The sequence below is a fragment of the Chiloscyllium plagiosum genome, chromosome 35 (genome assembly GCF_004010195.1).
Source record: "Chiloscyllium plagiosum isolate BGI_BamShark_2017 chromosome 35, ASM401019v2, whole genome shotgun sequence".
In the NCBI taxonomy this organism is placed as follows: domain Eukaryota; kingdom Metazoa; phylum Chordata; class Chondrichthyes; order Orectolobiformes; family Hemiscylliidae; genus Chiloscyllium; species Chiloscyllium plagiosum.
The window spans coordinates 23,385,603-23,399,623 of NC_057744.1; the positions used below are offsets into that span (position 1 = coordinate 23,385,603).

At 41.0% G+C, this 14,021-nt stretch overlaps 1 protein-coding gene across 2 annotated transcripts; it reads right to left on the bottom strand.

Annotated features, from left to right (window-relative positions):
- Positions 1 to 2,263: 2,263 nt before the first annotated feature.
- On the bottom strand, positions 2,264 to 8,282 carry bsx (brain-specific homeobox). Of its 2 annotated transcripts, none has more exons than XM_043676820.1 (3): positions 7,849 to 8,282; positions 4,481 to 4,671; positions 2,264 to 2,882 (listed from the first exon to the last, which is right to left on the bottom strand). In XM_043676820.1, the coding sequence occupies exons 1-3, from the start codon at positions 8,108 to 8,110 to the stop codon at positions 2,625 to 2,627; spliced, it is 711 nt and encodes a 236-aa protein (XP_043532755.1). In that variant the 5' UTR covers positions 8,111 to 8,282; the 3' UTR covers positions 2,264 to 2,624. The 2 variants fall into 2 exon arrangements, with proteins under 2 accessions (XP_043532755.1, XP_043532754.1); XM_043676819.1 differs by having other exon boundaries at positions 4,481 to 4,674.
- Positions 8,283 to 14,021: the final 5,739 nt, after the last annotated feature.

Here is a 14,021-nt window from a genome sequence, read left to right on the forward strand (position 1 = left end):
AAAAAAAAAATTGTTAAATACCTAAATGTTTTCTAAAACTATGCTTTGGTTAGTAGGATTTAACTGGAGTTCGCTTTAGTGTACAAAAGGGTGAACTTGCTCACAGTACTTTTTTTTCTTCTGAGTGCAAATCCTAATGTGAAAGTCGAGTGCAGTTGAGGAATTGAGTCAGGACTCTGGGAAGAGGTTTTGGATGGAGGTGGCCAATGCAGACCCTCTAAGTTCTGTTCAATTAAGGATGGTGGGCTAGGTCCTGAATCACAGGGTCAACAGTGGAGTGGGGGGGGGGTTGTTGGGCAGTGGGTTTGGGGGTTTTGGGTTTGCATAATAGTCATGCCACTGAAGTAGTATTTTAAAACCCCAGGCTAATGAGCTGGGGACACATTCTAACAAGGAAGTTAAATTCAGTTAATGTGGAGAGTGTACAGGAACATGGAGATTTTCACTGGCCTGCAGTCTTACCTGGAGAGCCTTATCCACCACAAATATTTGGATTAACTTTATTTTATGTTCCAACACCTTGCCTCCCTCAGAATCCATGGAGGCCAGAGCATGTCCTGGAGTTTTTATGGCCCTTGAAAATTGGGCTATCTGTGTTCGCTAAAAGTGTATTTTCAGCATTACATTTTCACAAAAAACAAAATTCTGGAAATACCTCCGCCTGAAATGATTGACAGTTTATTCTGAAAACTGAATCGTACCAAACAGGTCAAGCGTAAATGTCAGATATTTTGGAAGGTGGTGTAGTATGATCAGCTTCAATTAATTTCTTATTGTAGTCGAAGCTCGTGCATATATTTATTAAAGGAAATTGTCATGGACCAAACCGAATCTCCTCAAAATGCATTAAGAAGATAGTCTAGACCCTAACATTTTCGTATTTGAAAGGTAAGTGTAAGACAATGCATTCCAGATGCAATTCATTTGGTCAAACTACCTGCTCTTAAGCAAAACACACTTTATTTTAGCTGTAGCATAAAAATACAGACAAATTAAAAATAGTTGGTTTAACTATAATTCTATCAAAAAGCTTAAGAAAATAGCATATCAACTACTACTAATTAACTGTTGCAGGCCATAACATCCTATAAACACACCCTTGGCTGAAACAAATTCTGTAAAATAAATTGTCTCGCATGCAATTCTAGCTTTTAGAATCCCAGCTTTTAGCTGAAACAGAGAGAGGAATAAGAGCTTCCACATCCAGCTTCAAAACACCAGCAACTGCTGAAAGCAAAAACTAAAAATCCTGGTTCTGTGGGAGATTGATTCCAACCATTCAGGCTGCTTTGCTTTAGAAAAAAACACACCAAGGCTTCTCAAGCTGTTTACTGGTTTAGGAGCACGCTGCTCTCAGTCTCAAGCTTACTTCATTCAATAAGGGGAGAAAATATATTACTTAAAACCATAGTATCATCACAAAATTACGAATTATGTTATGCACATACCTCACCTTTCATCTTCAGAAGTTTTCTAATACAGAGGGGATTCAGCGAAATGCCGAAGAATGACCTTAACCTATTAAGGCTAACATTGTGCTGAGCTGGAAACAGAAGGATTTAGAGGGCGAGAAATTTGTTTTCAACTCCTGTGCGATATTGCTTTTGTTTTAATGACACAATCCTGTGTTCTTCCGTGGAATATTGACAACTAACACATCAGTGTGTATGGAGTGGAGCACGATGTCTGCTATATGGAGAAGATTTCAGAGTATATATTATCCACGGTACAACACATGGATTATCTTCAGGTAGCATATAACTGCATATACTGTATATTGTATGAAAAATGCCGTGTGTTTATATATATATGTGTGTGTGTGTGCGCGCACATTATTTAAATTATATGCTCTATTGTATAAGAAATGTCATCTGGTTTTAATTTTTATCGGAGTATTAAAAATGCACACTTGATAATGCAAATATACTGGAAATAACGTGCAGTGAAGTGTAAACTAGGTTGTATTGTTAATAACAAACTGTAGCGAAATACAAATTTAATAAATGCGCAATTCTGAAACCGCGTTCCTTCGGCGTAGATTCTAACTCGAATCCGCATCAATCGGTTGGTCTTACGTTTTCGGATCTTACTTGCAGATCTATATTTTGTTTTGAATTGGTGGGCAAAATCGGTTGAACACTTGTAAGAAAAAACAGCAAATCCGAATATTCAGACTGTTGGTGAATTGTCTTTCAGCGTTGCCATTGAAGTTGACAGCTAGATTTTGTCTTTTTTTTGCAAATGAATATTTTATTGACACGAATATAATTTGAAATCATTGACAAAATGCAGACATTCTACAGTACAAGTGCTATAAAATGATCAAAAAAAGGCCTAACAGCTGTTAATATAGTATAGACAACATCAGGCATCATTGCAGCCGAATTTATTTGCAACAATAAACTGGAAATAAATATTAGATTTGCGTAAATTAACTATATACAGAGAAGAACATCGGAATTGTAGACTATTCGAAGTGCATGTTTCAGGGCTTGCCATTTAATTCAGTGTTGTAACACCGTGTCCCCTCTCAAACCCAACAGTTTTAACACATTTCCTGGGAGACATAAAGTTCTTTGCCGTGTAGCATTTATTTCGGTGATCTTATATGTTTTAATTTTATTTTACATTATGTGATCGGCAGAACAAATATCATCATCTTCTATTATATCCACATCATCTTCACGGTCCTCCAACACAAAGGCGTTCTGGCTGCTTAAAGGCTTTATGTCTGAGGAAGTTTTCTGGTTTAACGCCGCCTCACTGACGCTGGACTCCAGGCAACGCTCCCCGGCGGGGGAGCTTTTCTGACCATGATCATCCCGAGTCTTTCTTAGTTGTTTTTTATGTTTCATCCGTCGGTTCTGAAACCATGTTTTGACCTGGAAAATGCACCAAGAAAAAGCTCAGGGAATTTCTTTGGAAAAGTGAAAACCGTTATCGACCCAGTGAGTTTACTTTATCTTCAGGTATGTCTGCGAGAGGCGGCATGTCTGCACGGATTGGATTGATTTAGTGGGGCAGAAATCTTTAACGAACGAGCCTGAGGAAAATTTCGAATGCAAGAGACATTGGACGGATAGCTCGTACTGAAATGCCACTGGTAAAATTTGCACAATCAAATCCAGTACTTTTAGAAATAGTTCTAATGACTTATTTCTGCTAAAAGTATATAAAGATGAACACGCCGTAGTGTAGTCAATCTTTCAGCCTATCTGTTGAGGAACGCATGGTGTGATCAATCACTGAAAGAGTTATCTAAACTATTTATACATTTAGGTAAAGGTTAAGGCAACATTTAACAGCATTTACTTTCGGTCTGGATTTGTGGAAATAAATGTAATATTAACTCATGGTCGGTTCAAAGAAGCAGCTGACCACTAGCTTCTCAAGGGCAACTTGAGATGGGCAATAAATGCTGGTTCAGCCAGCGACTCCCACATCCCGTAAATGAAACAAAACAGTGCACTCCTGTATCTCAAACCTCGACATTCCCGGCGTCAGAAATTACTCGAAGGATATGACTGTACGTTTGTCTAGTATTTAATTTCAGAAGTGGCAGCTTTAATTCCAAATGCAATTCTCTTTGAACTAACTTTGAACATTTGCAGCCTATTCCGATTAAGACAATCTCAAATATGAACAATTGTCAGTCAGCGTTCACTGCAGCTTCTTTTGTTTATCCACGTGAAACACTTCCTTTCTGTTTCTATGTTGACGAGTTTGTATGGTTATTGATTCTAAGTTCACTATCATCTGGGAGGTCGTTTCAGACCCTACCGATGACATTTTAAATGTTTGCATTCTGAGCACTGGGTTGAGTTCCTTGTTCCGACACATTGTTGGTGAGTGTAAAAGTGTGTGTGTTACTCTGCTATTTCGAATCAGGTTTCTTTCCGGGGGACAGGGAGGTTTTTTTAAATCTCTGGCATCAGTCTGTACAGTGGGTGAAAGATGTGGAGTTGAATCAAATTGGGGAGGTGTTTGTGTTTTTCACTGCCTCCAGCCTTGTGAAGGGAAGAAGTTAATTACGAGTTGTCAGAACTAAGTTCAGTCCTAAATCACGTCTTTCCTGGGCTCAGGACCGCGTGATCGATAGAGAGCCGCTATTCGATTTGGTTGAAACATCCAACCCCAAACTTGACCTGAAAATCGCTTTAAGCACACAGAAATATCCAAGCACTCGATCAATAACCAAGTGCTGACTTGTGAATGATCTAATTGCACAAAGATCAAGACATCTTTACAACAATTTGTTCCCACTTTTATATCTTAGTTGATTTTCGTTTGAAAATCTCATTTCTCAATTTATCAATGGAGTGGTGCATTGCATGATTGTGTTTCAATGTATTAAGTCCGCTTATGCCAGACGAAGTATAATGCCCCTCCATAGATTACTGCTCTATTTCCTTTTATTCTGCCCCCATCCCAATCCCATCTCCCTCTCACTGCTTGCTTCCCGGCTATTACCCGGCTATACCTGGGTCTCTGAGAGACTGAGTGCCGACGCCAGTTCCACCCTCTCTGGGGTTGACAGGTAACGCTGAATCTCGAACCGTTTCTCCAGGCCTGAGAGCTGTGAATCCGAGAAGACAGTCCTCGCTTTCCTCCGCCTGCAGTGTTTGCCTGGGAGCTCCGGGGGGTGTTGGAATAGAGCTGGCATATGCATACCTACTGATTACGAACGAGACAATACTCCCAACATGAATAACTTTCCCAAGCCACTGTTGAACATAGCTTAAAAAAAACATCGTGCAACTCTTTAACCCTGGTAAAATTAATTCATAATTCCGAAATATTTGTTTGGAGGTTTTTGATGAGCTCTGTTCTAAAATTGGGCAGAACAAGTTATAACACATATTCTGAAGATGTCCTTTCGTATTCTTCGGTGTTTGAGCACAAATTCTGCATCTAGCTTCTAATGGTGGACAATAAAATAACGAAGCAGGTTTTTAAATCAAAGCAAACAATTGACTTGCCGCCGATTACGTGCACGGGGCAATTTTGACCGTCCTTTTAAAAATCGGTGTGAATACCTGATTATCACAATCGATTATAAATGTATCAGGTAGCCTTCCATGACTTCATTTTTATTATTGCAAGTTATTCTATTAGAATCACTGCGACCGTTTTGTTTAAAGAATTGTCCTGCCCATTTCTGTAAAATCTTCCAGACTCATTTTCCACAAATGCCGATTCATCGAACCAATTGGCCTTGAAGTGTCTGGATACATTTAATGCAATCAAACATCCCGCTGTATCTGTAAGGCCTGTCGTATCAGAGCTGCAGAATAGGATTTTGCAGATATATTTGCATCTAGCTGGAATTATTTCGATGGATTTATTGAGTTTCATTCAAACCTTGAAACCAGATGTGGCACAATGCATTGGCCTTTGTGAGCAGTCACCCAGACAGCTTTCCATCTCGCCCACCCCACCCCTTCATCTGTAACACTTCAAGTTGAGAATAGTTTACACAGAATGGTTTAGTGTCCATATAATAGCAGGTCAGTGTGTCCTGCTATTATAGCAGTGTGTGTCCAGATTCACATGAATCAGTGGCTACATTTCCATCACTAGCTATTTTCTGCCGTGTCACCCTACAATCGATCCGTTTGTTTATAATTTAAAACAACATCTTAAAATAGGATGCAATTGGGAGCTGATTGCGGTTAAATCCCTTGAAACACAACCTCGATTCTCGAGTATTCTAAACTCTGATTCCCAGTCCTTTAAAATCAAATAACGTTTGGTAGCCAAATGCCAATGTTCTTCTCGGTTATACTCGCTCCCTGATTGGTTCCCGTGAGTTAGGGCGAAAATCTACCTCCACTATTTGATTGTTAACTTGCTGAAAATTCCGCAAAAGTCCGTGCTTTATTGCACTTCAGTTTGTTTTAACATATATCTATCAGTGTTTGCTCAGGATAAGCTCACTGTCACGAACTGAGCTAGAGTGACGGCACAGTCTCCTCAATCTCCCTTTCAGTGTTTTATTTCTTGATTGACAGTTTAGGTTCAAAACATTCAGGAGCGATGAAAAAAGAAATAAAACTTATTAATTTTGTATGTGATAGTTTAAGTAAAACGCTAACAGCACCATCTATGGCAGCTATATCCATTTATTGTAGATTTTAAATTGATTTCCCCCATTTTCGACTGGTAATAATGTAACTATGATACCGTTCAGTTGTGCTTCACATAGGTTTTATTTTCCATAAACACTTTACACAAAACCGAATAAGTTTCGTTTTGAGTCAAAGAATTTTGGAAATTTATTTTATTTTAGTTTTATTTCGTTTTATTTATTTTATTTTATTTAGTTTTGGAAATTTATTTTAGATTTCACCTTGGCTCCCAAAGAATGCACTGTAGTTTATCCGAGTGTAACACCGTTGGAGTAACCGAAAGTTTAGAGAGCTCACGGTAGAACTGAGGACAGAGTTCCCTCAACTCTAAAACGAGACATCATTTTATATATCCCAGATGTTTAAAGTTGCCAAGGTATATAGGGACAAGGAGAAAACAAAAAATGGCGTTAAGGTAGATGATCATTCATGATCGAATTGAATGGGAGATCTGTCCTGAGAGGCCCAATGGCCTATGCTTTCTCCTAATTCACATACTTCTAAAAGAGTCCATTTTTGATCCAATGTTGGAATCCCAGTTTTACTGGAGTTTCAAGTGACAGAACTGTTTGAGAACAGCTTTAGAAACATCATTTTACAGTCTAATTTTCCCTTCATTTGGGTTGAAATACATAATTAAAATAATTGTCTTAAATACTACAGAAACTAATATGTTCAGATTTCCTAGCGAAACAAGGGGGAGATTTCAAAAGATACTAAAAATCTTAAAAACTTTTTAAAATATTCAACGTGAACGATTGTTTCAATCGTCAATTACAGTTAGCTATCCCTTGGGTATTGTATTGGTCGAGAATCGGATTACTTTCAAATTAAAGAACAGTAACAAGCCATTGCAACAAATTCACTTCGAAATCGATGCCCTCTTCAAAAGAAAGATATTTTGTCACATAGCTTGAAAGAAAAAAAATGATGTATAAATTACAATTTCCTGTTTTCTTACATCTTTTTCTGCACGCGTTTCCGTAGAAAGGAAGAGCAGCCTCAGAGTCAGTATAACACTGAGCCAGCAACTGCTCACTACCCCCGATTCTGAAACTCAATATTGGAATCAATGGAATTCTTTTTGGTTTGTTTTTGGTACAAGTTATCGAATGTTGCCTGAATTCCCTACCGTGTGGAAACAGGCCCTTCGGCCTAACAAGTCCACACCGACCCTCCGAAGAGTAACCCGCCCAGACCCGTTCCCCTTTGACTAACGCACCTAACACTATGGGCAATTTAGCATGGCCAATTTACCTAACCTGCACATCTTTGGGCTGTGTGAGGAAACCCACGCAGACACGGGGAGAATGTGCGAACTCCACATAACAGACAGTTGCCCGAGGTTGGAATCGAACCTGGGACCCTGGTGCTGTGAGGCAGCAGTGCTAACCACTGAGTCACCGTGATGAAATGGCGTTATCACCCAGATTCGTAAATGCTTCCCTAAATTGCGCGACTGTGTCGTTTCTTGTGCGCAAATGTTAACAGCGTCATGCATTCCATTAAACCTCGGATAACATTTAGTTTCGAAGAAAAAAACTCTTTGGAAGAATGCGTGCCCCCGCTTAATGTGGCCTCCTCCTTATACTCTGTGTACAGCCAGAGGGATGCTGTTCGGCTCACACAGAGTACTCTTGCAGGAGTTAAACCTGTTTCAGCGCTCCGAACTATGTTCTATCATTCAGTTAGCAATGAGTGGCGAACAAGCAAGACTTACCAGGCGAAGTGAGAAAGTATGGGTGATGATGCTCCGGCTTGTGAAGTGGGTGGTGTGGATGAGGTGCCAGTATGGTTGGGGTTGGCACGATAGGGTATCCATACTCTAGCAAAGGGACGCGGGATGCCAAGGAACTGGCAAAGGAGACGGGAGGGGCTTCCCTCAATGGCTTGGGTTTGTGCAGTAAAATGTCTTCGATGAAGAAAGACGTTGGCCGTTGGACAGAAACTTGTTGAATCGGGGATGTGAAATTCAGATTCATTTCTCCACTAAGTTGGTTGCTGTCAGTCCAAGGGGATAATCTTTCGGGTTTTTTTTTAAAAGTGTGTTACTTCCGTTTGTTTTGTAGCGGGTCAACTCCTCTGACAAGCTCAGCTCCTGTTTTTATTGCCGAGACTCGGGCGAAATGCCTTGCTTTTCATGCAACAGGTTCGCAGGAGGTTGGGAGCTTATTGACTGAAGTAAGACCTGCTCTTCACCGGGAGATAGGACTGCCCTCAGCCAATGGCGAAGCTGCAGGGCGGAGGATGGCAATTGGTCGTCATCCTTGCTGGGGATCTGAGCGCAGGGAACGCTCATTCACAAGGAGCTAGCCTTGGTGCTGAAAGGGCCCGGCTCAGTCAAATCATCGTTTTAAGTATTTGAACACTTTTACTGTATTCTGACAATTGTTTTCCCGAACGAAAACGCGCCCGTCTTTAATTTGCCGAAATGATTCCTACCCTCTATATAAAATAGCTTCCCTTCCCTCTACTAAATTACCTCAGCGCCGCTAATAGGCTTCACATAAGACTTAACAGTGGGTGTGGATTGTATGAATCTTCTCGGCTGCTTGCCTCTCTATGATGTATCTATTCCTTAAGAAATCATTTAATATAACCTATCAAATTCAGTGATCACTTGAAATGCTATATTGTGAAAAACTACAGGCGAAGTGCTGAAACTGGGGCTAGAATAGTTATTTGCTTGATGAAGGATTGCCCGGAGCGCCTCTTTCTTGGCCGCAACCTTCCAAGGTAAAGAAGGCAATTGATTCACAGTATGAAAACATTTAGCCTCCTCTCAATCCAAGCTAATCGACCATCACCCCTTGTCCCACACACTCTCCCATGGTCCCTGTTCCACAGCGAGTGGAGTTTAGGCCAGAACACAAAGTCCTGGATCTACTCAGTGGATCATTCAGTATCTGTGGAGAGTGTGGACTGTCCTGGAGAAAGATATCTCCTCAAAGCATTAACTGTCCATTTTTCGCTTAAGAGCTTTGTGGAGTGGCGTCTAGATCTGAGTCAGGTTTTCCAACATCAGCAATTAGTTGCTTTTTGTCCAGTTTGGAGAGGTATTGGTCTTCATTAAAATACCTTCCAATTACATGCCTAGACTTTTAAAAATATTTTGCAACCCCAGTTGATATTTGGAAGCATTTTATTAAACGATATATGGCCATAGCAGAATTTAATCCCTGACTGAACATCAGAATGTAACAACAGTCACAAAATAATTATTTAAATTTACGGATTTAGCTGTTACTATTTGAACGCCAATTGTCTTTTGTATTTTTCAGAGAAAGGTATTGCTACTATTTGCAGGAATAACAGCAATTTTTTTAAAAGCTGATTGACGTTTACCAAATGCTGTTCAATAATGTATCCAACTATTTACTTGTTAAATATCATGGTGCGGCAACTCTCTGAGAAAATACTAAGTCAAACCTTGCCTCGTGATGAGTGGTAGGGATCTGGAATACACCATCCGAGCATATGGTGGAGGCAGGTTCTATCAAAGCTATTTGTCGGTTATTTGAAAAAGAAGACTGGGGTAAGACAGGAAAATGACACTAGCTAAATTGCTCTTTCCGAGAGCCAGCACAGACACGATCGGCCGAATAGTCTCCTCCTACCCTGTAAGAATCCCGTGATTCTGTAATAAATAATCCAATGATTAAAGAGTGTTTCAGCAGGAATTATTGTAACTTGTCGCCTGATTGATGTCTGAGTGCCAAGGTGGAATCATAACCAGATTCTCGAAGTTACCATCTTCCGAGGTTCTTCTACTATCTGCAGTTCAAAGTTTCGAAGAACCTCTGTGTTCATCCAGCCCCGCCTGTCACGACAGAGCGTTTAAATCTGCGGGTCTTTATTCTCTCTTCTTTTGTCCAGTTTCATTCCTAATCAAATCAGATGTTGGTACGAAAGGTGTTGGTACGAAAGTGTTCCATTCTCAGTATCAAGATAGTCCAATCAATTGGCTGTGGTCATGCATAGAAAGCAGGCTTGTCCAAAGGCATGTTGTGCCATCGGAAAGTCAATGCAATGGTCCCCCATCGGTGATTGCACATCTATGTTCCTTATTTCCAAAAAAAAACATTCCCGTGGATTGATATCGCTTGCCTGGAGGATTTCAAATAGATAATTTCCAGAGATTTATTTCCTTATTGACCTAGTTCTCCTCCTCTAATTGATTACTCTGTCTCTCCAGTTGCAAAAGGTTATTGCAGTGGGACAGACGGCGGGGTGGGACCGTGTCGGGGTTGTAATATGTGCCAAATGATGGTGTTCCAGGCATCACTGGTGGAAAGGTGGTGCCTCTATCGTCTAACCAGACCATGAGGCTGCTCTCTCATCAGAGAGAGAGAGAGACAACTGCTGGTGATAGTTCAACCTGAAGGCCTGTACACCTCAGGCGGAAGGCTGAGATGGAGAGCCCTTCATGAGCCGATGTGGTAGTTGAACCCACACTGTTGACCTTGCTCTGTATTACAAACCGGCTATCCAGCCAACGAACCGCCAATACAGCAGGCTTTGATGAAATCAGCGAATTCTATTTTCGTGACCATAATTTTCTTGGCGGTTGTTGGAGACAACGACCTCACCTCACCACCCCGCCCCATAGATTTCGTAAATACAGAAAAGCAATAATTTGAAAGTCACTGAGTGTCCACTAAATGATCCAATTCCAATTACAAGTGACACTAAGACACTTGAGTAGATAACTTCACTGTACTTAGACTTTAGATCGGACAGCAGTAAATGCCAGTCTGTAGTCAATCTAAACTGCAGTCCAGCAGGTTGGTGAGCTATTTACACTCGAGTTAATTTAATATTAGAAGGAATCGTGCAGCAGTTTGTAATTTCGAGCAGCATGTAGAGAACTCGCGGAAGGAGTGGTCGACCGCAGAATTCCTTTGTCACCCAATCTCGGTGCCTTGTGCATCATTCGCAGTGAGCTGGGGGCTTGTAGGTATATTGATGGGGTTGGGGGTGGGGGGATGAGGTGTTCATGGCGCTGGTGTGTCGCTGAGCCCTGGCAGCGAGGTGGAAGCAGATTATCAGCCTGATTTGTTCACATGTCTTTGCTCTCAGTGTGCCTCTGGAACTGTGCCGTGACAACACGGCGACTGTGATAAAGGCATTGGCCTGTCCGGAGAACTTTGAGTCTTAAAAACGTACAACTGAATAGGTGTCATCACATTTCACGTCGACATTATTGTATCTGGGTAAATTATCCCTGACCGTTTTCAAGAACAATGCCTAATCCTCGAATGAGGCAAAATAATTCTGAAATGTGGCCGACGTTTTAAAAAATCAAACAATTTTCCCAGTCCCCTGAACTGTGTTAAATAGAATAGTTTCTTGGGCAGCAATTTTAATAAATAAGTGGTTCATGGGGAAAAAAAATACATTTTATATTTAAACTTCGCCTTCTTATTGCAGTTGCTGTTTGAGTGTCACCTCTCTGCACACAACAGATCGTATACCAGGTTTCACGTTTACATTGTAATATCTGTACATTTAACCTGAAATGCTTTAATCTTTTTAAATAATTCTTTCCCCCATCCTATTCATCTGACGTTGCTCCTTTTAATTTCTCGAAATATATGTTTCTACTCCGTCTATTTAATTAGACTTTAACTTCATGTAATTATACACGATTTCCCTCGAAGCGATGAGAAAATTATGAATTGACATTTTCATTAAAAACTTAACCTTTAACCTCCCTGATTTATCCCCACCCCGTCCCCTCCCTCACATCCCTTATTTTCCTGTTCCCGATCTCGCTCCTGTGCTCTCTTTCCCTGCAACGCAGGGCTCAGTCGAATGACGGTTAATTTCAGCTCATTTCCCATCAAATTGGTGTAATTATTGACATTAAACTCGGGAAAATTACAAGAAGGTACTTCTGTTCCATCTCCCAGTGCCCGCGCTAATTTGTTGAAATCGAGTTGCCATCACAGTTCCAATCATTTTTTTATTAATGCGGAAAGTGGTTGAACGGAGGCAGAATTCTCGCAGCCCCATGCTATTAGGTAATTAAGGAAGATGTTAGACTGCGAAAATGCTAATCCTTGGGCAACGGGACAGCCTTTCCATCCGATCAGGCAGGTAGAAGAAATTAATTTCTGGATTCAATTAGTCTTAAAAGAACATTACTTCACCAAGTGGAAGTCACGTCTTCCATATGTATGAGGGTGAAAAGATGAAGGTTTTAAGAGACCGCAGTGCTGGTAAACAAGAATATCTGAATAATTACACGTTGAATTGTCAGCCAGTAAAGCAACTTTTGGATGTTGGCTTAGATGAGAGGAATTTGGATTAGACCCTTGGTCTGAAAATCACGTGCGGCAGAATAAATGCATTACTGTTCCTGTCACATCTCATTTATTTTAATTTCAAACTCGCACATGCACAGGCACATGCACATATAGGTGTTTAATGTTTCTATCCGGTATGTGCACTGGCAGGCTTCAGCCTGCACACGGCATACGGTGAGGCTAATTAATAACACACACAAGACGGTAACAACTTGCTGTAAAGGCCAAATGGGAGTGTCAATGAATTAATGGTGATGAAATTGTCCTAATGTACAGCTTGTCAATGCCGTCAGAGTAGAGAATAAGAGGTAAGCTGCTTTATTGTCTATCTCATCAAGTGGAACGCCTGTTGTTGAGCTTTCGGAGCACAGCACCCGCCCCGTCCCCCCCAGCCCCCAACCTAACCACCTTTCTCTAAAGCGACACAGACTTTGAAAGGAGCTTCTGCGATTAGTAACAACTGCTTGTCTGAGCCTATTGGTGAACTCCAGTGCAACAGGCAGCCGTAACGGTAGCTGATTCCTTTATTGTTGTCACTGTGCTGACACTTCACACAGGTTTAAATACAACGGTTACAGGAGGAGGTCTTGAGGCACAGTGGTAGTGGCCCTACCTCTGAGCCAGCAGATTTGCATTCACAGTCCAATTGTTTACAGAAGTGTGCAATAACAACTCCGAACAGGCTGATTACACAGTATCTAGAATAGTTGCATTTTTTAAAAAAAAACTTACATCATTGATAAAGATTACAGTTCAATGTTAAGATATTAACCCAAACATCTAGATCTCAATTCGGGAGTTGCTATCAATACTCTGATCAAGACGCACTCTTCTGAGTACCACAGATAAAACAATCAGCTATACACACCCCTTTTAATTGTTCAATTAATCCGCTAGTTTCCTGTCACCTTCATAGCCCTAAAATATCCGGATCATTGATCCAGTGGATTTGTCTGCTCAGCGTTTTCTAAATGATATCTGAACGCCTTGGGTCCACGTTTCCCTTTGGAAGTCAAGTTATTTAGGGGAGGCCACAAAATGCCTCTAAACAATCCAGTTCACTGTTTGACAAAATATACGAGGCTTGTGAGGATTCACTTTCTTGAGTCCACACTTTGCACATCGATCTCAACGGATTTTGTAAAATCAAATCTCCAAAGCACAATCGGGCACCGCACGGCCTAAAGCTACACGGGAGAGATCGTTCCTCCAGCTGGAACTTCTGAAAAGATGAGGAGGAATTGCAAAAGAGGAGGCAAAGCAACGGCTTTTATACATTGAATTTGGAGTTTCACAGTGCTCCACTTAACCTCCAATGGGTGTGAAAGGTGAATTCTTCACTTGGGGCAAGCTGGGTGCTGTCAAGTGCCAAAAGGTCAAGATTAAAATCTTTGCCAGAATGTAAGCTAATAACTAATTGCTGAATGATACATCTGCTGTCGATATCCATGGAAGCAGAATGCAGCACGCCAGTGACAAATCAAGAGGAACCATTGGGGCATTCCCAGGATTTGTTGAGTGTTGTCTGCAGTGGAAGCAGCTGGGGGTTTTCTTTTCGTTCACTCTGACCTAGAGTAGTACATTT